We start from the raw sequence: 25,042 nt of genomic DNA, 5'->3' as shown, positions 1-25,042 counted from the left end.
TTATTTACTCTTTATTAGGATTCAAATCAACACTATCTCGCTCGGCTCGATAGTGGAATCATAGTAGTCTAATAAGAATTGTTAATTGCTACAAGAGCTACAAATACAAATCAAAATGGTCCATGCTCGATAGTGTCGATAGTGTCAGTCTGCTTGATAGTAGAGTAACACTATCTCGCTCTGCTCGATAGTGTCGATAGTGTCAGTCTGCTCGATAGTGTTCAATTATCCTTATAATGACGGATCAAGATATAAGCATTTTCTTGTTTCAAATTGCTCAAAGACCTATAGCCTCCTTCTAATCTCATTAGCAACCCGCCAAATGATATATAAACAGACATCTTATCACTATCAGTATTCTCTTCAAATTTGTAAACTGTACCATACATAACATAATCATAATCATCGGCCAAAGACCTTTCGTCCGGTTTTGGCGGCCTCCATGAACCATTAGAGGTCAACATGGAACTTTCGTTACCTAGCGAGGAAGCCAAGGTTATAGTTAACGAGTCATTGCTCTTAACTGGGAACAACTCACTATTTATATCAAGGGTAATGGTTATATCTTTAGATGTTGATGAATGGCCCGTGATCCGGCACACTTTATTATACCTTCCCGGATCAGTAGAGTCTACAATAAACATATCCTCAAACAATATTCCCGACATGACTAATCAATTTATTAGCTTCTAGCTTCTAGCTGCTAGCTGCTTCTGCTTCTCTTAAATCATCTCTTCTTTACTTTTGAAAAATCCTCTGGTGGGATTTTTCAGATGAAGTAGTGCAACATGGACCAAAAAAAACCCATAAAGGTAAACAGTAGTGTTTCATTATTTTACTTATAATAGAATAGAAGAGGATTGTTGGATTGTATGAAGGAGGTAGTCTAAACCGAGATAGTCCTTGAGGTAAGTATATAAGCTTTGATGGGATCGCAAAAGTTGATAGTGAAGGATGGTAACGAGTTAGACAAGAGACGTGGTGTCAAACTTTTTGCAGTTGTTTGTATATTACTGGCATGTTTATTTGGCTACTACTATAAGGAGAGTTGTTCTTCAGGTACAGTAACACTTTATGGCCAATATTGGTCTTTTTGGCAAAATTTGTCGCCAAGGGGGTTTGATAAGCATTATAGTGCAATGAGTGAGGTTTCTGCTGGTTTTGAAAAAAATGAGGGTGATGGTTCAAGTAAGATGGAAAGAGACGAGAATACTGATGCAAAAGCCAAGATGAAAAGAGATGAGAATACTGATGCAGAAGCTACTGACAGTAATAATGCCTCGGAAACTCAAGAAGCAAAAAATGAAAACAACGAGAAAAGTAATTCCAGCTCCGAAACTGAAAAGAATGAAACTACAGCTGCTGACGATAGCAAAACTACAGCTGCTGACGATAGCAAAACTACAGCTGCTGATGATAGTAAAACTACAGCTGCTGACGATAGCAAAACTACAGCTACTGACGATAGCAAAACTACAGCTACTGAAAAATCAGATGAAAATAGTAGTTCCAAATCTCTGACAAGCACCGAGTCAAATTCTACAACCTCAGCATCAACCGAAACAACTTCGGTTGATGCTTTTTCCACAAGTGAATCTAAACCTACACCTATATACAATCAACCTGGTATAAGATTTGTCTTTGCATTGTTTGGATTTATATTCTTGAACATGATAGCAATTTGTATCCATCACATATACCAAAAGATTACCAGATCACAGAAACTATATAGAAACTTTGAAGAAGAAAAATCACCTTTTTGATGAGGTTGTTTTAGATCAATCCAATGTTTTAGATCTCGATATTTTCGGTGTTCTCCGAACAAGAATTTCAAGCGCTTAAAATCTCTTAAACTGCAGAGCCCACTCATTGCTTTCGCCGCAAAATACTCTACCATTGGCATCTCCAAATGGTGGAAAAGCATCTTGTTTCATACTCATATGCCAGATTTATATAAACCAAACTTTTCTTTTTTTAAATCTTTTCGTTTCGTTTCGTTTCGTTTCTTTTCTTTTTATTTTCTTTTTTATCAAACGTGGGGGAGGAGGAAGATCTATCTACTGTGAGAAAAGATATGGTGAGATCTAAGTTACCGGCATTAACGACTCGGCTAATACAAGTCTCATGTGCAATAGCATGGTGCTTAGTTGCAGCAGGTCCCGTATTTGGTTTTGCCGCTTTGAAGCCAATTCTCATTTCTGAGGGTATTTACAAGTCACGATGCGATATGAAAGTTGCAGTTGTTGACTCTAACGAAGATGTTGAATGTGTTGAGCAAAACCTTTCATTAAATTTTTTGTTTACTTTAGCATGCATGGTTACGAATGTTAGTGCTCTACCCGTGGGATCGATATTGGACTCCTTTGGACCCAAAGTAACGGGGATCATTGGCTCTATAATTCTTGCATTGGGCTCGTTGAGTATAAAGTATGCGCCAAGTATGAGCTATATTGATGGGTATCTAGCAGGGTACACGTTGTTGGCCTTGGGCGGACCATTTGTTTTCATCAGTTGTTTCCAGCTAGCCAACAGTTTCCCTAAAAACTCCGGCTTGATATTGGCATTGTTAACTGGTGCTTTCGATTCGTCTTCGGCGTTATTTTTGTTTTACCGTATTTACTACTTTAATGTGAGCAAGATATCGATTAGTTCCTTTTTTACAGGTTACTTGTTAGTGCCTGCCCTTATCTTTTTGTGCCAATTGTTCTTAATGCCAAAAGATTCTTACAAAACGGTGGGCACTTTGGCCAAGATCGCCGAGACTGGAATAGACGAGACAGGTAAGCCATTGAATCCAAAATACTTAAACCCCGAGGATTCTAATGATGTTGGTGGTGTTGGTGGTGGTGGTGCTAGTACTGACGAAATTTTTTATCAACCAACTATATCAGAAACCACGTCTTTACTAATGAGGAGAGCTTCCGATACTAAACGAAGAGAATCTGTTGTGTCACGAACCTCGTATAGGTCTATGAAGTCGTCATATGAGCAACAGGCTGATGCAAACTTGATGAATTCTACAGGTGGTGTCTTTGGAGTGTTGCACGGGTGCTCAATTCGTGACCAGTTTAAATCACCGTGGTTTTTGTTGATGACGCTATTCACAACTATTCAAATGCTACGTATCAATTTCTTTGTCGCTACTATTAAAGCTCAAGAGAATTACTTGTATGGAAACGAAGAATTGGCTATTAAAATCAACCATTTTTTTGACTTGGCTTTGCCCTTGGGCGGAATTGTATCAATCCCCTTTATTGGACTTATATTGGATAATTTAACTACATTAACTGTGTTGTACATTTTGACCGGTTTGTCTTTGTTCATTGGCGTAATGGGGTTATTGTCATGGATTCCAGGTACATATGCAGGTATATTGGTTCTTGTTGTATACCGCCCTTTCTACTACACTGCAGTTTCGGACTTTTGTGCAAAAGTGTTTGGATACGACAACTTTGGAACTGTTTACGGTACCATTATTGCATTTAGTGGTATTTGCAATATTTTTCAACAACTTATGGATAAAGTCACTCAAGAGTATTTCAAAATGAATCCAACTCCAATAAACTCCTTTTTGGTGCTTTTAACTTTACTATTTGGCGGGCTTTTAATTGTTTATGTCAAATCGCAAGAGAAGAAAATCAGGAGAAGGAACTTGGAAATGGAAGCCGAAGATGCATCATTTACTGATATACCCAACTAATTTAGATTTAAGATTCAAGAAACAAAACAACCTTTCTTTAATAGTGGATTATTATTTATTACTTTTTATAATTTTTTTTTACGCTTTCGTCGAGTTGTAGTTGATGTTTCTGGATCTAGTGCAGTTAGAGCGGGAATGCAATTGATAGGCGGATGCGACATTGGTGTCGCATCCTTTCCTTTATTGCCAATAATCTCCTCTTTTGCTTTCGCTTCTTGTGCTTTTTTTGCTTCCCTTTTCCAAGAACCGCCAAAGTCCTGCTTTTTTGGAAAATTAGATAATATCTCCTCTATGCTCTTCATACCTTTTACCACACTTTGCACTTTGCACTTTGCACTTTACTTTTTCCCCTCCTTTTCAATTTGTCTTCTTGAACCTTTAATTATTTCCAAATGTCCAACTCGACTTGCAATTAGGGACTCTGTGCTTTTTATCAATTGTCCTTGGTGTACTTTGGTCAATTTCTCTTTATCCTTAGCAATTTGTTTCTTTGGCTTGATAATCTTTGGTGCGGCTTTCTTGGGATTCTGCTGCTTCTTGGTAATTCTCGAAGGTCCCCTCGACTTTAGCTTTAAGTTACCTTGGGCCATTATCAACAAAACAAGTAACTGGGGCAATAAAAGAAGGAATGAATTAATATTTTCTACATTGAAGCTATTTGTCCTTTTTTTTTTTCTCCATCTCATCTCATCTCATCTCATCTCATCTCATCTCGTCTTATCAAATTTTTCATTTTTTTCTTTTGCACGGTGTTAAAAACCTTTTGCAATTGACACCCCGTGGTGTAGATCAAATACATAATTGAAGCTTGATATTTGGTCTAGGGGGACAAGGTTTCTACAAAACAATCAAAAAAAAAATGAGTCAACTGTTTTTAGTTTTACCAGGACCAAAAGCTTTATCCCAATTTAGGGTTAATACTTTGATTCAGGAAATAGAAAAGAAGTTGAATCATCAAGGTTTGATTGAGGAAGTAGCAAGCCAATATACTCATTATGTTTCTTTAAAGAAGCCCTTAAATGAGAGACAGCTTGAGTTGTTGAAGATATTATTGACTTATGACAATCCAGTTAGTCATAACAATGAGTTAAATGAACAGCTAATTCGATTTTCTTCTCAGGGTGCTAAGGATGAGACTGGGTTGGAATTGATCCAAGTATTACCAAGACCGGGCACTATATCCCCATGGTCATCAAAAGCTACCGATATCTCCCAAATTTGTGGATTGGGAGATTATGTGGAAAGAATCGAACGTGGATTATCATTATTGATTAAATTTAAAGTTGTGGATGGAAACCCCCCCATTAATATGGCGGGAGGTGATGAATTAACTTCAGTTTTTGATAGAATGACTCAAAAATTGTACATCAACGACCATATTCCAAAGTATGACGATTTATTTGCCCATCATGAACCCAAGCCACTCGTTACCATTGACTTGTTAAAAGACAAAAACAATTTATTCAAGGCAAACAGCGAGTTAGGATTGGCCTTGGATAAGGGCGAGATTGAATACTTGACTAATGCATTCATCAATGTAATTGGACGCAATCCTACCGATGTTGAATTGTTTATGTTTGCTCAAGTCAATTCTGAACACTGTCGTCACAAGATTTTTAATGCAGATTGGACTATAGATGGAGAAAAAAAGGACAAGTCGTTATTCAAGATGATTAGAAATACTCATGAGAAAAACCCTCAGTACACAATATCTGCATATTCTGATAATGCTGCCGTTTTTGATGGTCCTGAGGGATACTTGTTTGCCCCGGACTTTGTCACTAAACAATGGAAATCGATCAAGGAGAATGTTCAAACATTAGTAAAAGTTGAAACTCATAATCATCCAACTGCGGTTTCGCCCTTTGCTGGTGCTGCTACTGGTTCTGGTGGAGAGATTAGAGATGAGGGTGCTGTTGGAAGAGGTTCCAAATCAAAAGCTGGATTATCTGGTTTCACTGTTTCTGATTTAAATATTCCAGATTTGAAACAGCCATGGGAACGAGATATTGGAAAACCAAACCATATTGCTAGTTCTTTGGATATCATGATTGAAGCACCAATAGGATCAGCTGCTTTTAACAATGAATTTGGTCGACCTGCAATAAACGGGTACTTTAGAACTTTAACCACTGAAGTAGAGAATAGCAAAGGGGAGAAGGAAATAAGAGGGTTTCACAAACCTATTATGTTAGCTGGTGGAATGGGTGCCATTAGACCCGAATTGGCCTTGAAAAACCACAAAATCACACCCGGTGCTAAATTAATAGTATTGGGAGGACAGTCGATGTTGATTGGTTTAGGTGGTGGTGCAGCATCCTCAATCAGCTCTGGTGAGGGTTCAGCTGAACTAGATTTTGCTTCAGTTCAAAGAGGCAATCCTGAAATGCAAAGAAGAGCTCAGCAAGTAATTGATACTTGTGTATCTTTAGGCGCTAATGGGAACCCAATCCAGTCAATTCATGATGTTGGTGCAGGTGGATTAAGTAATGCATTGCCGGAATTGGTTCATGATAACGACTTGGGTGCCATTTTTGAATTAAGATCCATACTTTCTTTGGAAAAAGGTATGTCGCCAATGGAAATTTGGTGTAATGAATCTCAAGAAAGATATGTTTTGGGAGTTGCTCCCGAAAACTTGGAGTTGTTTTCTGAAATATGTAAACGTGAAAGAGCACCATTTGCCGTGGTTGGTGAAGCTACAACAGAGAAAAGACTTGTGTTGAATGATTCATTATTGCAAACAACTCCAATCGATTTGGAAATGTCTGTTTTGTTTGGTAAGCCACCTAAAATGTCTCGTGAAACCGTTACCGCGGACTTGAAATTAGCCCCATTTTCAACCACGAATTTAGATATTGATGAATCGATTAGTCGTGTTTTACAATTACCGTCAGTTGGGTCGAAATCCTTCCTTATCACAATTGGTGATAGATTTATCACCGGTTTAGTTGATCGTGATCAGATGGTTGGTCCATGGCAAGTTCCCGTGGCCGATGTTGGTGTTACAGCCACATCTTTAGGCGAGACTGTTTTATCCACAGGTGAAGCAATGGCAATGGGTGAGAAACCAAACTTGGCTTTGATTTCGGCAAATGCCTCTGCCAAGATGTGTGTAGCTGAGTCCTTATTGAATCTTTTTGCCGCGGATGTATCATCATTGCAACATGTTAAATTATCAGCAAATTGGATGTCGGCAGCTAACCATCCAGGTGAAGGTGCCAAATTGTATGAAGCTGTTCAAGCGATAGGATTGGACTTGTGTCCGGAGTTGGGAATCTCTATACCCGTGGGAAAGGATTCCATGAGTATGCTGATGAAATGGGATGACAAACAAGTTATTGCACCTTTAGCTTTGACAGTGACAGCTTTTGCTCCAGTGGACAACACCTCAAAGACATGGACACCTCAGTTGATACCAGTTGAGGATACAGATACAAATGCAGGTATTGATACAATTTTGGTACTTGTTGATTTAGCCGCGCAAGTTTCCAAGTCTCTTGGAGGCTCGGCTTTGGCTCAAGTTTACCAGGCAATTGGGGATTCGGCTCCTACAGTTCATTCCAATAGTATGTTGAAATCCTTTTTGCAATCATTAGTTGTTTTACATAAGCAAGCATTTCCTGTGTTGGCATATCATGATAGATCAGATGGTGGGTTAATAGCTACTATTTTGGAAATGGCATTTGCTGGAAGATGTGGATTAGATATTGGATTGGAAGGTGAAGAAGATAAATTTACTCAATTATTTAATGAAGAATTGGGTGCTGTTTTCCAAATCAAGTTGCGTGATTTGATCAAATTCAAAGAGATTTTCAAAATCAACGGTATAGATGATACATATATAAAGATAATTGGTAAACCGGATTTTACAACTCAGGCAATTAGCATTTCATACAATGGAGCACCAATTTACTCATCTACACGTGGCGAGTTGCAACAACTATGGAGCAAGACATCTTACCATATCCAAAAAATGAGAGATAATCCATTTACCTCAAAACAGGAATATGACGCTATTTTGGATGACAAAGATCCTGGTATTAGCTATCACTTGACATTTAACCCTTCTGAGCGTAAGCAATACAAAACCAGACCCAAAGTTGCTATTTTAAGAGAACAAGGTGTTAATTCCCAGCAAGAAATGGCATGGAGTTTCCAACAAGCAGGGTTTGACGTTTTTGATGTTACAATGTTTGATATTTTAGAAGGCAAGACCACATTGGATGACTTTGTAGGTTTAGCTGCATGTGGAGGGTTTTCATATGGTGATGTTTTAGGAGCAGGTGCAGGATGGGCCAAATCGGTATTGTTCAATGACAAAGCAAGAAGCGAATTCAAAAAGTTTTTCCAAGATAGACAAGATACGTTTGCATTTGGAGCATGTAATGGGTGTCAATTTTTCAGCAGAATTGCCCTGGAATTAATCCCAGGAACAGAACACTGGCCAACATTTGAACGTAATTTATCAGAACAATATGAAGCCAGATTTGTTATGGTTGAGGTTGATTCATCCGAAAAGAACAATTCGATATTTTTACAAAGTATGAAAGGTTCGAAATTGCCAATAGCTGTAGCTCATGGTGAAGGACGTGCACAATTCAAGTTTGGTGAAGATGATGCTAACTTCAAACTGGATGTTATTCGCTATGTTGATAACTATGGTAATGTAACCGAGAGTTATCCATTTAATCCAAATGGGTCACCTAGAGGTATTGCTGGTATAAGCTCAGCAAATGGTAGAGTTTTGGCAATGATGCCTCACCCTGAGAGAGTTACGCGTAAGGAAGCCAATTCATTTTATCCACATTCACAAGGTGAACAATGGGAAGGTTATGGCCCATGGGTGGAATTGTTTAAAAACGCAAGAGAATGGGTTGGCCAAGTATAGAAAATTAAATAGTAAAAACCCCAAACAAAAAACGGGCAAGTATAAAAAAAAAAAAAAAAAAAAAATAAAGAACATAAGAATATAAGTTTGACATTTATGTGATATTATTCAGTAAATGAGACCAACAACGACATAAAACACACATCTATACTTAAGCAGTTGCTTCAACTCCAGCATTTTCTTCGACTTGAGCAGTTTCAGGTTCAGCGGTTTCGGCTTCGACTTCGTTAGATACAGCTTCTTCTGGTTTCTCTTTGTAAACCTTGACGGAAGGAGCAGGTATAACTTCATCTTCATCTTTAGCTTCAGCAATCTCAACTGCATCTGGTAATGCTTTAGGACCGACCTTGTTTGTAGCAGGATCTTTCATAATCTTCACTTTAACACCCAAAACACCTTGTCTCATCAAAACGTGTCTAATGGCGATATCAATGAAATCGTTAGTTGGTTGACCGGAATGGATCATGAAACCATCTGAGTATTTCTGTGATTTAGCTCTAGCAGCTCTTAATTTACCGGAAATGACAACTTCAACACCTTTAGCACCTGCACCCATGGCAAATCTCAAAACACCATATGCGGCTCTTCTGATTGGCAAACCAATCAACAATTTTGCTTTTAAAGCTTCAGCTTGAACAGCAGCTGATAATCCTCTTTCTTCAACTCTTTCAGCGTAAATGGCAATTCCTTCAGGGGAAAGTTTGAATCTCTTGACAATTAATGAGGTCAACTCGTGAATTCTTCTACCTTGTTCACCCAAAACACCTTGAGCGTTGGAAGCTTTTACAATAACTTCTAATTTGGATGGAGTTTTTCTAACTTCGACACCAGCATATCCTTGTTCGGCTAATTCTCTAGTGAAGAACTCGTTTAATTCGGCGTAAAAAACACCATCTGCTACTAACTTCTTTTTCTTTGATAAAATTGTACTGACCATCGTTAATAATCTAGTGAAATAGTTAAGGGAGGAAGGGGAGGGAGGGAGGTTATTGGTGACTTCTTACTTGAATAATTACTAGCTATACCTTTTTTTTTTTTTTTTTCAAACAACTCAAACGGGATGAGTGAAAAATTATGACGATGCTACCATGAGGACTATAAACCTCAAAAGTACAAGAAGCACGTGTATCACTATTTATTTATTTTTCTCTTTCCCCCCCCCACCTGTGATGCGGTGCGGCACTATCATACAGATATATAACTTCATTATATGTAGTCATAGAATTTTAGAGATTTCGATATATCTTTTTAATCATTCATTGCTTTTTTACATTCAATCATCCTTGTTTTTTTACATTCAATCATCTTTGTTTTTTTACATTCAATCATCTCTGTTTCTGTAATTACTCGGTATCCTTCCCCCGTGTACAATATTTAGCAGCACAATACAAGAGTTTAAAGGGGGGCAGCCTCCCGCGTTTGATTTTAAGTTTATTTGTAAATCGTATACAACTATCTAGCTTTTCTTTAATTGCAATGTATAATGTGTGCTTTGTGCATAAAAAGAAGAAGAAAAAAAAAGATGAGCTAAATTTCTGGCTTAAACGATGTTTAAATTGTGAATATTCACAAATAATGGAGAATAGGGGTGATAAACAATACCCTGTCGTTTGAAATTAGTTGAAATTAGTTGAGATTGTTGAGATTGTTGAGATTGGTTAAGATTAGTTGAGATTAGTTGAGATTAATTGCTGGGAAGTTGATTGTACAACATTTTTTTTCACACTCTCTTTGTTTCTCTCTTGTTTAAACGGAATAGTGGATAAGGAGCTTGTGAATGAAAAGTATCTTCCATGAAAGAACTGTCCTTATACCTAGCATAGTTCTCTCCCTGATTCGTCATTCCTTCCACACTTGATCTTCGCATGAACGGTAAAACAAGTCAAAACCTAAAGATATTAACCTCGGTCCAAGGGACATTACGCAGATCTAATTCCCGTTATAGAAATTAAACTCCGATAAATAAAACCTATTGATGCGTGGATGTATGACGTAAACAAGGAAGAGAAAAAACAACCATGGATAATCAACGGTTACTGATAAGGCGTCGCGGAGATATAGTTCCATTTTTTTCTTTCAAAATTACTCATTGCTTTTGTTAGAAACGAGATTGCAATAAGATAAGCGTGGGATTTAGGGTATATAAATACCATTATTCCCTAAACCTTTTGCTTTATTTAAACCCTTAATTATAATTATCTGAAACTAAATAAAATAAGATAAAACAAAACAAAAATTAGATACATATATACAATTACAATGATTGCACCACCATTAAACTTTTTACAATTATCTACAGAAGTAAGCGAACCATTTATTATACCCAATGTATCACCGGTTTCTTCACCTAAATTAATGGCCAAAAAATGGCAATATAGCATATCAGAAGCATTATCTAATAACCGCACAAATGATAGTAGTAGGATGAGTCCGCTTGTTGTTGGTGTTGAAGAAAAAAATGAAGAGGAGGAATTGATACCTGCAAGGAAATTTTCCACAATTGACTTGAACGAGACGGGTACAGCTCCTTGAACAGGTTTTTTCTTTAGTTTATATCCCTTTGCTTCTATTTATTTATTTATTGGTTTATGTGGTTTAATGACAATGACGATGATTTGACGAATTTGAATTTTATTTTTGATCAAGTATAGCCTACTGTTTGTAGGGGTTGCCCTTATCGAGTCTCTATATCTCTTTCAACAGCAACACTATCGAGCAAACTATCGGGCAAACTATCGAGCAAAATATCGAGCAAAATATCGAGCAAAGCGAGATAGTGGACCAACACTCAGTAGTTATCACCGACACTATCGAGCAAACTAGCTATCACCGACACTATCGAGCAGAGCGAAATAGTGGAACACACTGACTAGCTTGTTACAACACTCAATAGCTTGTTACAACATTATCTCGCTCTGCTCGATAATGTCATTAGATAGTGTGTTTAGGGGGTAGGGGAACAGAGATTTGACTTTGTGCGTCATTGAATTCTATAACCGATTTGTGGAGACACTGATCGGAACTAAAAAAAAAAAACAACCCCCGTGTCGGTGACAGCTAGTCAATGTGTTCCACTATTTTGCTCTGCTTGATAGTGTCGGTAATAGCTAGTCAATGTACTTCATTATCTCGCCCTGCTCGATAATGAAGTACACAAACTACATTTTTATTTTATTTTTTTACAAAACAATGACTAAATTGTAAAATATACACCCTATATTAAAAAAGGGATCTTTATTGAATAAACAGCTTCACCTTTTACCGAATATCAATTATATACAATACAATTGAATGGGTAACAAGCTACTAAGTATTGCTCCACTATCGAGCAAAGCGAGATAGTGTTGTAACAAGCTACTAAGTATTGCTCGAAAGTGTTGCTCGAAAGTGTTGCTCGATAGTGTCGGTGATAGTGGAGATTTTTTAATTAAAAAATGGATAAAACTCGTTATATTTCTTTAAATAATAACCGGTTGATAATCCACCAAGAAACACCAATAATAAAGGCACTGGCTTTTGAAACAGTGTAGGAATAGCTCTACTTAAACCGGCCAACAACAAAAGACCACTTGTACCTAAAGCCAATTCTATCCCATAATCAGCATTCCTTTTCAATAAATAGCCAGAGTAACCGTAAAGAGTTGATACCGCTATACCAGCAACTAACGAAGGAACTGAGCCTTTACGGAAATAGCCCATTAAGCCACCGACAGCGCAGAGTCCTGATAATGTAAAGGCTGGGTGCTCCATTTTATTGTGATTTTTACCTAAATTGAGTGAAAAAAGGTTTCTAAAGGATGTTAAAGTTGTCGATTTTTTTTTTTTCTCCTCCTTGAAAGAATTTGCTAGATAAACACAATTTGGAATTGGCAAATCCTTATAGTGTCACCTCTACCTTATAGCTTATGCCAATACATTTTCTTAACCAGATTCTAGAAAAAGGCTTTACAAGGTTTACAGATTTACATTTTCCAAGTAAAAAAAACCCGGTGTAATTGGTGTAGTCGGTGTAGTCGGTGTAGTCGGTGTAGAGAGTGCTCTATCTCAAGCTCCGTTTGATAATTAATCCACGTGACCGAACAATAATTATACAAAAAAAACCTATAGTATGGCTACAAAGTTTTCTCCACTATTGAGCAAAGCGAGATAGTATCGAATAGCCTAATAGAAAGGGCCTTTCAGATTAGAAGGTCGGTGGAGACAGGGTACTATACTATCGAGCAAAGCAAGCGGAGACAGAGTGCTATACTATCGAGCAAAGCAAGCGGAGACAGGGTGCTATACTATCTCGCTTTGCTCGATAGTGTCGTCGTTATTGGTTTACTTGCATCACGTGACAAACCTGTTAGGTTAAAACAGTATTTTTGGAGATATCACGCGACATACACGTGCATTAAATAAGTCATGAGGTTTTCTATTTTTTTTTTTTTTTTCTCTTTCTTTTCCACATTAGTGTTTGAAACAGAGTCAGTTGTTATGCGAAATGTTGAGAGTAAGTTGGGGCTATTAAGCGAGTAGGGAAAGTTTGAGACTAGCCAACAACGCAAAACCCCAACCAATCAAATTTGATTTAATTTCTGAAAAGAATAATTTTATCACTAAAGATGTAAAAGAAAACAGAGTTTTCTTGTACATTGTATCATGACAATTCTTCACCAATCGTTAACCTAACTTTCTCAAGAAATTGTAATCTTACTAAACTCTACTGAAAACGGCAAAGAGTTCAAATCTGATGTTTTTTTTTTCTCTCATGCATTGGTTACAGAAGTAGAAAAGTAATAGGCAAGTAGGGAAACCTAGTAAAAAGTAATAGGAATAGGGAAACCTAGTAAAAAGTAATAGGAATAGGGAAACCTAGAGAAGTAATAGGCAAGTAGGGAAACCTAGTAAAAAGGAGTAGGCGATTAGGGAAACCTAGAAAAAGCAGTAGGCAACTAAGAAAACCTATTAAAAAGCAGTAGGCAACTAGGAAAACCTAGTGTCAACCAATATGAGAGCAGAGAAGATGAAAAAGAAAAGAATAATGTCTTAGCCTTAGAGACAATATCTTTTCCAGTTTCTACAAAAAAAAAAAACACATTGTTGAAATAAGCCACGGTAGGTTTTCCAACATCCACCGCAACACGCTATCCGATTCTCTCTATTAAGCCCATCTAGTAGGGCTCCTCATCTAGTGGGCTCAATTGTGCTGTCTTCTTCTCCTCTAATCACGTTTCTAACAGTAAAGAAAGAAAGAAAAAAAAAAAAAAATCTACAAATCGCCGGTCCACATTCAAAAATGGATTTCCATTCTTTAAAATTCTCACTACTTATATTAACAAACAAAGACTTTTGAGCACTAATATACATATATATATAGCAAACAGTAATTGATACCAGTAGTTTTAAATAGCAAGTAAATTGTAGTCCTCCCTCTCCCAAAAAAAAAAAAGGAGTAGTTAATCCTTTTTATAAGTTGTAATAGAACAAGAAAGTTAAGTAAAAAGTTATTGGCCAGTGTGTTGTATTAACCTCATAATTCTGACTATCATTGCCTAATAACAAATAGGTTTTAAAATTTTATTTCTCTTGTTAATTGATGTGCTAAGTTTGAGAAAAAATTCTACTGATAGCCATAGACAATAAGTATAGAAGAGCGATCAAAAGATATCTAGTAGTAAGGTCTATCAACCAGAAAATCGGTTACTAGTAAGTTGTTAGAGCAGTTACTTGTGAGACCAGTTATTCACAAGGGCAAGAGAGTGTTGAAAAGGAATTACAAGATAAATGAACATATCATCGATGCTATCTACTGATGGTGGTGGTCAAGCTCCTTCATCGCCTCCTCCATCTATACGATGTACCGATATTCCCAAAGGGGAAGAGGAGAAGTTGTTGAAACAAGAGCTGAAGGAGGCGCGAGAGCACGAGTTTGCCACTGCGGTTGATAATAAGGAGAACCAGAATGGAAGTGCCACCATGATTTCTCCATCATATCCATCAAAACAAGCCATCTCGCCGATAAATTATCATCAAAAAATTATCACCAAAAAGCAAATAGAATCATCCAAACTCGATCCACTCATTGCAGAAATACTAATACCAACAAACCTAACCGGCAGCAACTACAACAACGGCGAGCTTTCTTTAGACCAAGAGTATAAATCCATCTTTGAGTCCAATATCAGCATTATAAACCAACTAGATGAAAACCAAAAATTGAGTCAAGATTTAAGAATACTCAAATTTAACGAAATTAAACTAAACAACTATCTCATCAGTACTCACCAGTTTGCTGCAAATTATATCGATAGAGTTGTAGCTGAAGATATCTCTTCAAGAGCTAATAAAATTAGCGATACAAACAAGAGCAAAGAATTGAACCTTATAGATTATTCGAAACCATTGCACCATAATAGTACTAGAGGCAAGGAATATAAATGGGGCTCAACAAGAGAAGTATACAAGATTGAACATAAATCAAGGAGGAGAAGACCCGAAGGTAATGGCGGTGGTGACCACTCATCTGGTAAAGGTGCTGGTTCCCACAATAATAGTGCAAATGCTAATGCTACAACCAGTAGTAGCGGTAGCAGCAATGATGACCCCGTACCGATTAAACCTAAAGGTGGATTGTCCGCTACAAGTACCTTTGATACAAACGTAAGACGTAGTAGTCGTTCAAAAGTGAAGAGAAAATCTTATGAAGAAGAAGGCGAGTTGAATCTTGACTCGCTTTTAATGGACGAAGAACAAGGGGGAGAGAATGAAGGGCAAAATAACAATAATAATAAAAAGCAGGCTAGCGGTGGCGGCAGAGGTGGCGGCCGTAGCAGTGGACATGGTCATGGTGATTCCAAACGAATTAAGTTAGAAGACGAAAGTGGCAAGATAAAAAGTGTTTCAACTAGTGGATCAGGTATGACCTCTAAGGAACACAAGGCATTCAATAGACAATATGATAACACCTATGTAGCAATATGGAAAGATATGTCAAGAAAAGACGGACCAAAAGTAAGTCGATTGATTCAACAATCAACTCAAGCCAAATTGATCAACTTAAAGAAAACATGTATATTGGCAGCAAGAGAAGCCAAAAGATGGCAATTGAAAAATACCAAGAATCAAAAAGATTTGGTTACTAAAGCAAGAAGAGCAATGAGAGAAATGTTCAATTTCTGGAAACGTAATGAAAGAATTGAAAGAGAATTGAAGAAAAAACACGAAAAGGAATTAGTCGACAAGGCAAAGAAAGAAGAAGAAGATCGAGAGTCAAGAAGACAATCTAGAAAATTGAATTTCCTTATTACTCAAACGGAATTGTACTCTCATTTTATTGGTAAGAAGATCAAAACTGATGAAATCGAAGGCAGTGATGCTGATCCAAGAATCAAATCACGAGCAAAGGAACATTTAGATAAGTATTCTGGGATTGATGCGGCAAGGCACGATATACTGGCACTTGATTTTGACAATGACGATGAAGATGCCTTACATCGTGCTGCAGCACAAAATGCTCAAACCGCTTTAGTCAATGCTCAAAATCAGGCTAGACAATTTGATAATGATGCTAATATTGAACAGGAAGGAAAAACTGAAGGTGAAGGAGAAGGAGAAGGAGAAGGAGGAGATGAAGACCCATTTAAAAACCCAGATACAAATGGTGAAGAAATGAATTTCCAGAACCCTGCTTTATTAGGAGATATGAGCATAAAACAACCAAAGATGTTGAAATGTACATTAAAAGAGTATCAAGTCAAAGGTTTGAACTGGTTAGCCAATCTTTACGAGCAAGGTATCAATGGTATATTGGCAGATGAGATGGGTTTGGGTAAAACCGTACAAAGTATATCTGTTTTGTCATATTTAGCAGAAACACATAATATTTGGGGTCCTTATTTGGTTGTTACACCAGCATCAACTTTACATAACTGGCAACAAGAGATTTCCAAATTTGTACCAAATTTCAAGGTTTTACCTTATTGGGGGAATGCCAAGGACCGTAAAATTTTGCGTAAATTTTGGGATAGGAAATCTTTGAGGTATGACAAAAATGCCCCATTTCATGTATTGGTTACTTCTTATCAATTGATTGTTTCCGATATTGCTTATTTCCAAAAGATGAAATGGCAGTATATGATTTTAGACGAAGCTCAAGCTATCAAATCATCTCAGTCTTCAAGATGGAAGTCTTTATTATCATTAAGTTGCCGTAACAGATTATTACTTACAGGTACACCTATACAAAACTCGATGCAAGAATTGTGGGCTTTGTTGCATTTTATTATGCCTACACTTTTTGATTCACACGATGAGTTTAGTGATTGGTTTTCCAAGGATATCGAAAGTCATGCTCAGTCAAACACAGGGTTAGATGAACAACAATTACGTCGATTACATATGATTTTGAAACCATTCATGTTGAGACGTATCAAAAAGAATGTTCAAAGTGAATTGGGCGATAAAGTTGAAATTGACTTATTCTGTGACTTGACAAATAGACAAAAAAAGTATTATCAACTGTTGAGATCACAAATATCCATAATGGATTTAATCGATGCAGCAGCGGCAGCAGCTTCATCATCATCTTCACTGAGTTCCGATGATTCATCAACTACTTCTTTGGTAAATTTAGTGATGCAATTTAGAAAAGTCTGTAATCATCCTGATTTATTTGAAAGAGCCGATGTGAAATCGCCCATGGCAATGGTTAAATTTCCCGAAACCAGTTCATTTTTAAGAGAGGGTAACGATTTGGATGTAAGATATGCTTGTGAGAATTTGATCCGGTTCGAGTTGCCAAGATTTGTCTATGATGAGTTGATGACTCCTAATATTAAGAAAAACAGTAAGGAATCAATCTTTGCTAAATTTAATATTTACACACCCGAGAATAGCAAGGATTTGCCATGGATGCCATTTGTAGGAATTTCACCTGGTGAATTATTACAATTGAGTAAACAAAATATTCTCGAACGAGCAATTGGTCAACACAAATACACTTCAGGAGGCAATAAGATTGAAATGATCAGTTATTTATACGAAGGAGAGTTCACTCCTGCCAGGTTAAGACTATTGATCAACGAAAATAAGATTACACAACCAAAAGTTGGAAACTCATCTATATTATCCCACTTGTGTAATGTGCGTGGAAAAGTATATGAGGAAATGTACTTGAACACTCAAGACTCTGCATACACACCAATAGCAGCAGCACCACCCATTGCAATCAATTGTTCATCAAGTAACTTCTACATTAAATTAAAACAAGAGTTGTTCAACCCCAAAATCCGTTCATCACTATCGCCCATGACACTTGGACAAGAATATCAATATATGAAGGATAACATCCCGCTTGATCGATATCCAGCATCAAATATGCTACCACAAGCATTGAGTCATCTTCATGATTATTCCAACATTCGCATGCCATCAATGGACCGATTCATAACCGAATCGGGAAAATTGGCCAAGCTTGATGAATTACTATCAGTATTAAAACAAGAAGACCACAGAGTATTGATTTATTTCCAAATGACTAAAATGATGGATCTTATGGAAGAATATTTAACTTTTCGACAGCACAAGTATATCAGATTAGATGGATCTTCCAAATTAGATGATCGTAGGGATTTGGTACACGATTGGCAAACAAAGCCGGAAATTTTCGTGTTTTTATTGAGTACTAGAGCAGGTGGTCTAGGAATAAACTTGACTGCAGCAGATACGGTTATATTTTATGATTCTGATTGGAATCCAACTATTGATTCTCAAGCAATGGATCGTGCTCATCGATTAGGACAAACTCGACAAGTTACCGTTTACAGGTTACTTACAAGAAACACCATTGAGGAAAGGATGAGAGATCGTGCTAAACAAAAAGAACAAGTGCAACAGGTTGTGATGGAAGGCAAAGGCGCCAGTACGTCATCCACCACCACCACTACAAACACCACAAGCACCACCACAAACACCACAAACACCACAAACACCACAAATACCACTACTACTAACAGCAACAACAACACTAACGCCAACAATAGCAATGGCAATAGTACCATCGTTACTGCCACTAAAGCTGGAGGAGTAAAAATATTTGGGAAGAAGGAAGAATTAGCGAATAAGAAGAAAGACGTTGCGTTTTTATTATTGGGTAACGAAAATGGTGGTGGTAGTGGCGGGATTGGTGATGAAAGTAGTATTAGTAGTGGAAATGTAAGTGATGTTGCTGGTGAGAGTAAAGCAAAAAACACAAAGAAAAGATTAAGAGAAGCCGATGATGATGATGATGATGATGATGATTATGACGATGATGCATTGAATAGTAAAAAACTACAGGAATTGTATCATGAAGGAGAAGGAGAGTTTTCAGGCACAGTGACCCCAGCTCCATTATAAGTTTCGAGAATTCATTTCTAGGTTATCTTCTACAGTTTTTGAAGAGTTTGAATTGATGAAAAATATATATATATATATATATATTGTATGTAATATTAATAATAAATAAGAGAAAAAACATATATTTGGGGTGTTCTTTTTTCTTTTTCTTTTTCTTCAAGTATAGTTCCTTGCCATTAACTTTTGTTCCAAGTCATTAACAAAAGAAGTAGTTGGTAAATTAACATGGATCATTTCCTGTTCCTCTTCATCATCGATATTTCTTAATTTTTTATTCTCTTTTTCCAAATCATAAATTCTGTCAAAACTAGCTTCTAGTTTTCTCCTCAATTCTTGTTTATCCATCTTCATTTCCTCTTCCTGTATACCACCATCTACTTCTCTTTCTTTTCCTTCTACTTTTTCTTCTTCTTCTTCTTCTTCTTCTTCTTCTTCTTCTTCTTCTTCTTCGTTGTCTTTATAACTGGTCAATTGAGTTGAAATTAGATCGCTTATTCCAGAAACGTTACTTTTCATAGAATTCAACGAAAATCGTTTATGGCTATAATTATTAGTAGGTGTATTAGAAAACCTGCTTGTTCTTATGCCATTATGAATTCTCCTATTTAATTGTTCCAATGTTGTATTATTATAGCTTTCTAATTGATGATCATCTCTCGAATTAATGCTTGCATAATTATCATCAAACGGGACTTTCTGCAATGGGGAGTCTAATGCAGATAAGGGTAAACGTATGGAAGAAGAGGAAGAAGAATTTCTTCTTTTCTCACAAGGAAGTGATTTAGTTGAGTATCGATGAGACTCATTTGCATCGATGGGATCGTCTTCTTTAAACACGGTAAGGAGTCCCAACTGCAATCCAGTAGATGATAATCGATTATGCTTTTTGTACTTCTTCGGTAGTTTAGTAGAGCTTTGGATTGGGGTGTTGGATGTTTTCTGGGTATCTTCAAATGGCAATGAGGATGGCCATTTTGTGTTATGAAATGTTTTCAAATTGAATCCCGCGCTATTACCACCATTTAATTGTGGCGATGACGATGATACATTTGATTTGGGGGAAGTGAGGCTTCTATCATAGCCAGGGTTAACCTCCTGATTAAGTTCTACAAGTGTTTGCTTATGTAATAATTTCAAATGATTTAGTTCGTCGTTAAATTGATTAAAGATTAGTAATTTTTCCAACTGTTCATCAGTGTTGTCCATTGATAGTGATTGATTATATTTATTGAAATAGTTTACATTATTTGTAAAATTGCAAAGTCGTGACGTGAATCGATATAAGCTCAGTTGCAGTTGCAGTTGCAGTTGTAGTTGCGGTTGCGGTTGCGGTTGCAAATAATCCATCCCTCTTGGCTCCGACTCTTTCAGCGATGATGTTTGTTCAAATTTGGAAAATGTATCATTGATATTTGTTGTCATTGAATAATAATCAGCTAGCACTTCTTGTAGCAAGAGTAACTTTTCCAATACTGGCAAGTCCTGCTTTTCTAACAGACAATCGCAATTCACTTCAAATTGATCGATCAAGGTCAAAATAAAAAAATTTGACTGTGAGACCTCGTTTATTGTGATCAATTGACAAACGAATAATTTTCTCAACTGGTTGAATTTATTGATATTAAACAACACTTCATCAACTTGATCTGTGTTTCCATTGTCATCGTACTCTTGAGTTATTATCGCCAAATTGATATTATGTAAAGTACAGTACTGTTGAAGCAAATCTCCATTTAAATTCGGTATCAATTTGATGATCAAGAATCGAAGATTGAAGTTCATAAATGATAAAGAATTCAACAATAGCGATGAGAAGTTCTTCATACTCTTTCTTCTGAGAGTGTCCTCTTTGCAACTCTGCAATTTAACCGTATAAAGTATAAGGTTAGTATTTACCAAGTAATTTGCTTTCAAAAAATCATTCAACAGAACAAGCAATTTATTAGTCTCCACTATGATTTTAAATTTACGAATTTTGATTAGTTTTGACGCTATTAGTAGGATTACTTTGAATAGCTTGAATTGGAACTCAACACTAATCTGTTTTGAAGTGTGCGCCGGCAGCAGTCCCAGCAACAGCTGATGATGATGATGTTGTTGTTGATGTTGTTGATGTTGTTGCTGCTGCTGCCGCTGCTTCAACAAATATATAATCATATTTGTAATACCAATAATCATACTGAAATTGTTATACCTCACATTGTACCTCACCTCATAAACGGTATTCAAGATAACCAATCTTGTTTCATCGTCATTTATCATGTACTTTAAACTTTTCAAAGGACGAGCTATAGGGTGCGTATCAAGCACTTGCAAACTTGATTCATTCTTGGCCAATATTATGGAATCTTCTAACAAATTAGATATTATTAAGTTGTACTTAAATTTCTCCCAAAATTGGTCCATTTTGTTTTCCAAGGATAAGTATTTCCTAATGAATTTCGTCATTGATGTTGTTGTTGGTGTAATAACATTCCCCGACGCTTGGCAGTATTGAAGCACATTGGGAATACTGGAATGTCGCAGTGGAGAATAAGTGATGAATTGAGGGTGTACATTCAATGGATGGTACAATGCCGAAGAGTTCAGCATTGATGAATTTCGTCGCTTAGCTCCATTGAAGTACAATGGTTGTGGTGGGGTATACGAGTCTTCAAAAAATCGATGATTGGTCTTGTAATTATTACTTTCTGGGTACACTTGTCGTGCTGTGTACTGCTGCTGCTGCTGCTGTTGTTGCTGCTGCTGCTGTTGCTGCTGGGTGTAGTTAAGGTGGCCATGAGTACTAGACACGCTAGTAGTTGGAGATAGGAAATTGGAAAATGTCGATGTTGTAGTTGCAGTAGTAGGTGTAAACTCCTCATCTATACCCCAATCACCCATTTGCGAGCTACCCATCTGCAGATGGTTTTCCAACTGAGAATTGGTCGCCTCTGAGTCTTGTTTAGCGGCACCGGATTTGTATAGAAAGTTATTAGATAGCGGATTGAATTTATCAAAATTCATCATTTGAGCATTGATTTTAAAGCGCGCTTAAAGGTGAATAATTTAATAATGATGGGTGGGCTGTCGTGGTAACGGCCGTCGTGCTGCTGCTGCTGCCCCCTGCTGCTGCTACTGCTGCTACTGCTGCTGCTGCTGCTGCGTACCTATCTTCTCTGCCTATAGCTCTCAACTTGAAACGGCTACTTTATCAACAAAAGCTGAAACCCCAGGAACCCCATCACTCATTTTTAGTATATCGTTTATAACATTTTCAATTTTCTAGAAAAGCTTATTACCGAATTCGGAAGGTCAATGCGCAACGTTTTTAATAAAAGAGAGCCGTGCACATGATACAAATTATTTCGTTTAAAAAGAAGGAAACCAAAAGGAAGGATAAGAAACGCGTAGTAGGCGTCCACAAGTTAGCAGCGAGAAGAAGAAGAAGAAGAAGAAGAAGAAGAAGAGGAAGAGGGGGAGGAGGAGGAGGAGGAAGAAGAAAAAGGAAAGTAATAAACACGTGAATATCATGTGACTCAAACATAAACAAGAATACGAGGCGCGTTAATGGATCCGAGGCTTTACATGATCAATAGAAAAGAGATCAACACTAGGTGAAAATATTGTAGTGACTTTTATTACTTGATGCAGAAATAATTGATAGTATTAAGCTTTATTATATAGGATACCCCCTCATATCTCATCATCCCTCCTCCTCCTCCTCCCTCCTCCTTCTCCTTCTCCTCAAATTATTTCATAAGATGAGTACCGCAGCTAGTCAGTGTGCTCCACTCGATAGTGTCGCTCGATAGTGTCGCTCAATAGTGTCGAAATACTCGGGCGTGGTGTGTATAGTAAAAAGTAAACACTTAAAAATAGGGGACAGAATGTACAGGCAAATCTATTCACATGTGTAGAAAAGTATACTAATAGTGTCGGCAGCTAGTGTCAGTAGTGTCGACAGTGTCGGTAGCTAATGTGCTCCACAATCTGGCTCTGCTCAATAGTGTCCATAGTGACGATAGTGTCTGTAGCTAATGTGCTCCACAATCTCGCTCTGCTCAATAGTGTCGATAGTGTCGATAGCGTAGGTAGCTAATGTGCTTCACAATCTCGCTCTGCTTTGCTCGATAGTGTCGATAGTGTCTGTAGCTAATGTGCTCCACAATCTCGCTCTGCTCGATAGTGGCGATAGTGTCTATAGTGGCGATAGCGTCGGTAGCTAATGTGCTCCACAATCTCGCTCTGCTCGATAGTGTCTATAGTGGGGTTATTCAAATCCGGGACCCGATCCCATTGAACTCAACCAATCGGTTCCAAAAGTCTCTCCAATCTCATCAAATTTTCCATCAAATCCAATTAGTGTATTTACATTGTCACCGGCACCAGCACCAGCACCACCCATGCCATTTTTGTCTGCACCCCCCGATTGTGGTGGATGTTGCTGCTGCTGCTGCTGCTGCTGCTGCAATGATGAACTCATATTTGCAAAATCGTCCAAAAGTAAATTGTTTGAAAAAAATGAATCATCAATTATACTCTCTGCTGTCGTTGTAGTTGGCAAGGTAGTTGTATTTACCGTGTTTGGAGAAAATTTGCCTTGGTCATAATCATTACTCTGTGGTGGCAAAGGCTGCCTTTGAGGTTGTTTAACAAACTGACGAGTTTGCTGCTGCTGTTGTTGTAAAGAAGGTATAGATTGTTGTGGTTGAGGCGGCGGCATGTTTCCAAATATTGCATCCAATTGAGCATTTTTATTATCCATCCCTCCTCCCCGTTGCTGTTGAGCTTCATGTTGCAAAAATCTTTGTCTCTGCATATTATTTTGATTCTCCATTTGTAGTAATGTCATCTGATATGCATCTAATGATTGTATGTTGGGACGTAGTGGTGGACCGCTATTTACATTTTGATTTGAAGCATTTTTAGATTGTGATGTTCGTGAAGGTGGTTTTTGGTTGATGGTAGGACTACCTTGCTTAGTTTTATGTTGTTGTTGTTGTTGCTGTTGCTGCTGTTGCTGTTGCTGCTGCTGTTGTTGTTGTTGTTGCTGCTGCTGCTGCTGCTGCTGCTGCTGCTGTTGTTGTTGTTGATGTTGTTGGGATGGGGAAAAATGAGGCTGTTGCTTTGGTTGTCCTTGAATTTGTTGCTGGTTATGATTCATAAAATTGTTAAACATAGTTGTGGTAGAAGTACCTGAAGGAAAAGTTTGACCTTGAGGCACTGATTGCATTCTCTGCTGTTGTTGCTGCATCAGAGCTTGTTGTTGAAATTGCAATTTGAGTTGCTGTAACCTCGCCTGTTGTTGTTGTTGTTGTTGTTGTTGTTGTTGTTGTGCTTGTTGTGCTTGTTGCTGTGCTTGATTGATATTAGCACTTCCAGGTACTTGTACAGTTGATGATAAGTTCTTGTTAATCGACATTTGTCCAGGGGTTGTACCAGGTTGTTGTTGTTGTTGTTGTTGCTGCTGCTGCTGCTGCTGCTGTTTCATATTTGGTGTTGGTATCTCAGATATTTTAGGAGTATTCTGGTCTTGGGACTTTGGCGTTGGTTTTCGAAGCGAATGGAGATTTGCTTGCGTCTTTTTACTCTGTTTCAGTATTGACGGTTGACGAGAAGGTTGTGGTAAAGGTTTTTGTTCCAGTTGTAGCTGTAACTGCTGTGAATACAAATGTTGTTGTGGAGTATTTGTCGTCACCATTTGTGGATTATTCAACACTTGGTTCAATTGGGGATTAGCTGTACTTTGCAATATCCATAATAGATTCCACCAATCTAGCAAAAACTCCTCTTGTTGATTGTTATTGTACTCATCTTCCTGCTTTGTATGTCGCGACGAAATTACATTTGAATCTAAAGTTGAATCTAATGAAGACAAGGATGTGATGTTTTTCACCTCTTTTACTAAAGCACTAGCCGTTTCCTCGTGTCCGTTATTTTTCAAGTATAGATACAATTGGTTGATTAGTAGATCTTGCGAATTTTTGAAGTTTGTGCTTGACATATTATCCGAGCTAGATATACTATCCTTAACAAAAGCTGAGCTTGAGCTAATTATTTGAAGAGGAGGGGAGAGGGGGGGGGGGGGAAGG

General features: G+C 37.5%; 11 protein-coding genes across 11 annotated transcripts; 5 read left to right on the top strand and 6 right to left on the bottom strand. All coding sequences in view use genetic code 12, as the record gives it.

Moving 5' to 3' along the window:
• Positions 1-221: 221 nt before the first annotated feature.
• Positions 222-668, bottom strand: RPB8 (DNA-directed RNA polymerase core subunit; the record flags this gene model as incomplete). The annotated part of the gene is made up of 1 exon (XM_049322219.1): positions 222-668. One exon carries the CDS (start codon positions 666-668, stop codon positions 222-224), a length of 447 nt encoding a protein of 148 aa, XP_049181655.1.
• Positions 669-926: 258 nt separating this feature from the next.
• On the top strand, positions 927-1,763 carry KGF56_001128 (uncharacterized protein; the record flags this gene model as incomplete). The annotated part of the gene is made up of 1 exon (XM_049322218.1): positions 927-1,763. The coding sequence occupies one exon, from the start codon at positions 927-929 to the stop codon at positions 1,761-1,763; it is 837 nt and encodes a 278-aa protein (XP_049181654.1).
• A 311-nt stretch (positions 1,764-2,074) lies between these two features.
• KGF56_001127 (uncharacterized protein) lies at positions 2,075-3,700 on the top strand (the record flags this gene model as incomplete). Its single annotated transcript, XM_049322217.1, has 1 exon — positions 2,075-3,700. One exon carries the CDS (start codon positions 2,075-2,077, stop codon positions 3,698-3,700), a length of 1,626 nt encoding a protein of 541 aa, XP_049181653.1.
• A 338-nt stretch (positions 3,701-4,038) lies between these two features.
• KGF56_001126 (uncharacterized protein) lies at positions 4,039-4,290 on the bottom strand (the record flags this gene model as incomplete). Its single annotated transcript, XM_049322216.1, has 1 exon — positions 4,039-4,290. One exon carries the CDS (start codon positions 4,288-4,290, stop codon positions 4,039-4,041), a length of 252 nt encoding a protein of 83 aa, XP_049181652.1.
• A 269-nt stretch (positions 4,291-4,559) lies between these two features.
• ADE6 (phosphoribosylformylglycinamidine synthase) lies at positions 4,560-8,591 on the top strand (the record flags this gene model as incomplete). The annotated part of the gene is made up of 1 exon (XM_049322215.1): positions 4,560-8,591. The coding sequence occupies one exon, from the start codon at positions 4,560-4,562 to the stop codon at positions 8,589-8,591; it is 4,032 nt and encodes a 1,343-aa protein (XP_049181651.1).
• Positions 8,592-8,742: 151 nt separating this feature from the next.
• On the bottom strand, positions 8,743-9,528 carry RPS3 (40S ribosomal protein uS3; the record flags this gene model as incomplete). Its single annotated transcript, XM_049322214.1, has 1 exon — positions 8,743-9,528. The coding sequence occupies one exon, from the start codon at positions 9,526-9,528 to the stop codon at positions 8,743-8,745; it is 786 nt and encodes a 261-aa protein (XP_049181650.1).
• A 1,322-nt stretch (positions 9,529-10,850) lies between these two features.
• Positions 10,851-11,123, top strand: KGF56_001123 (uncharacterized protein; the record flags this gene model as incomplete). The annotated part of the gene is made up of 1 exon (XM_049322213.1): positions 10,851-11,123. The coding sequence occupies one exon, from the start codon at positions 10,851-10,853 to the stop codon at positions 11,121-11,123; it is 273 nt and encodes a 90-aa protein (XP_049181649.1).
• An 891-nt stretch (positions 11,124-12,014) lies between these two features.
• Positions 12,015-12,341, bottom strand: KGF56_001122 (uncharacterized protein; the record flags this gene model as incomplete). Its single annotated transcript, XM_049322212.1, has 1 exon — positions 12,015-12,341. The coding sequence occupies one exon, from the start codon at positions 12,339-12,341 to the stop codon at positions 12,015-12,017; it is 327 nt and encodes a 108-aa protein (XP_049181648.1).
• Positions 12,342-14,357: 2,016 nt separating this feature from the next.
• KGF56_001121 (chromatin-remodeling ATPase) lies at positions 14,358-18,968 on the top strand (the record flags this gene model as incomplete). Its single annotated transcript, XM_049322211.1, has 1 exon — positions 14,358-18,968. The coding sequence occupies one exon, from the start codon at positions 14,358-14,360 to the stop codon at positions 18,966-18,968; it is 4,611 nt and encodes a 1,536-aa protein (XP_049181647.1).
• A 156-nt stretch (positions 18,969-19,124) lies between these two features.
• On the bottom strand, positions 19,125-21,977 carry KGF56_001120 (uncharacterized protein; the record flags this gene model as incomplete). Its single annotated transcript, XM_049322210.1, has 1 exon — positions 19,125-21,977. The coding sequence occupies one exon, from the start codon at positions 21,975-21,977 to the stop codon at positions 19,125-19,127; it is 2,853 nt and encodes a 950-aa protein (XP_049181646.1).
• A 1,243-nt stretch (positions 21,978-23,220) lies between these two features.
• Positions 23,221-24,954, bottom strand: MSS11 (Mss11p; the record flags this gene model as incomplete). Its single annotated transcript, XM_049322208.1, has 1 exon — positions 23,221-24,954. One exon carries the CDS (start codon positions 24,952-24,954, stop codon positions 23,221-23,223), a length of 1,734 nt encoding a protein of 577 aa, XP_049181645.1.
• Between the last annotated feature and the right edge of the window lie 88 nt (positions 24,955-25,042).

This window comes from Candida oxycetoniae (genome assembly GCF_023343755.2).
Source record: "Candida oxycetoniae strain CBS 10844 chromosome Unknown scaffold3, whole genome shotgun sequence".
NCBI lineage: Eukaryota > Fungi > Ascomycota > Pichiomycetes > Serinales > Debaryomycetaceae > Lodderomyces > Lodderomyces oxycetoniae.
Note: the sequence above shows the minus strand (reverse complement) of the source record. Positions and strands in the feature narration are given on the sequence as shown.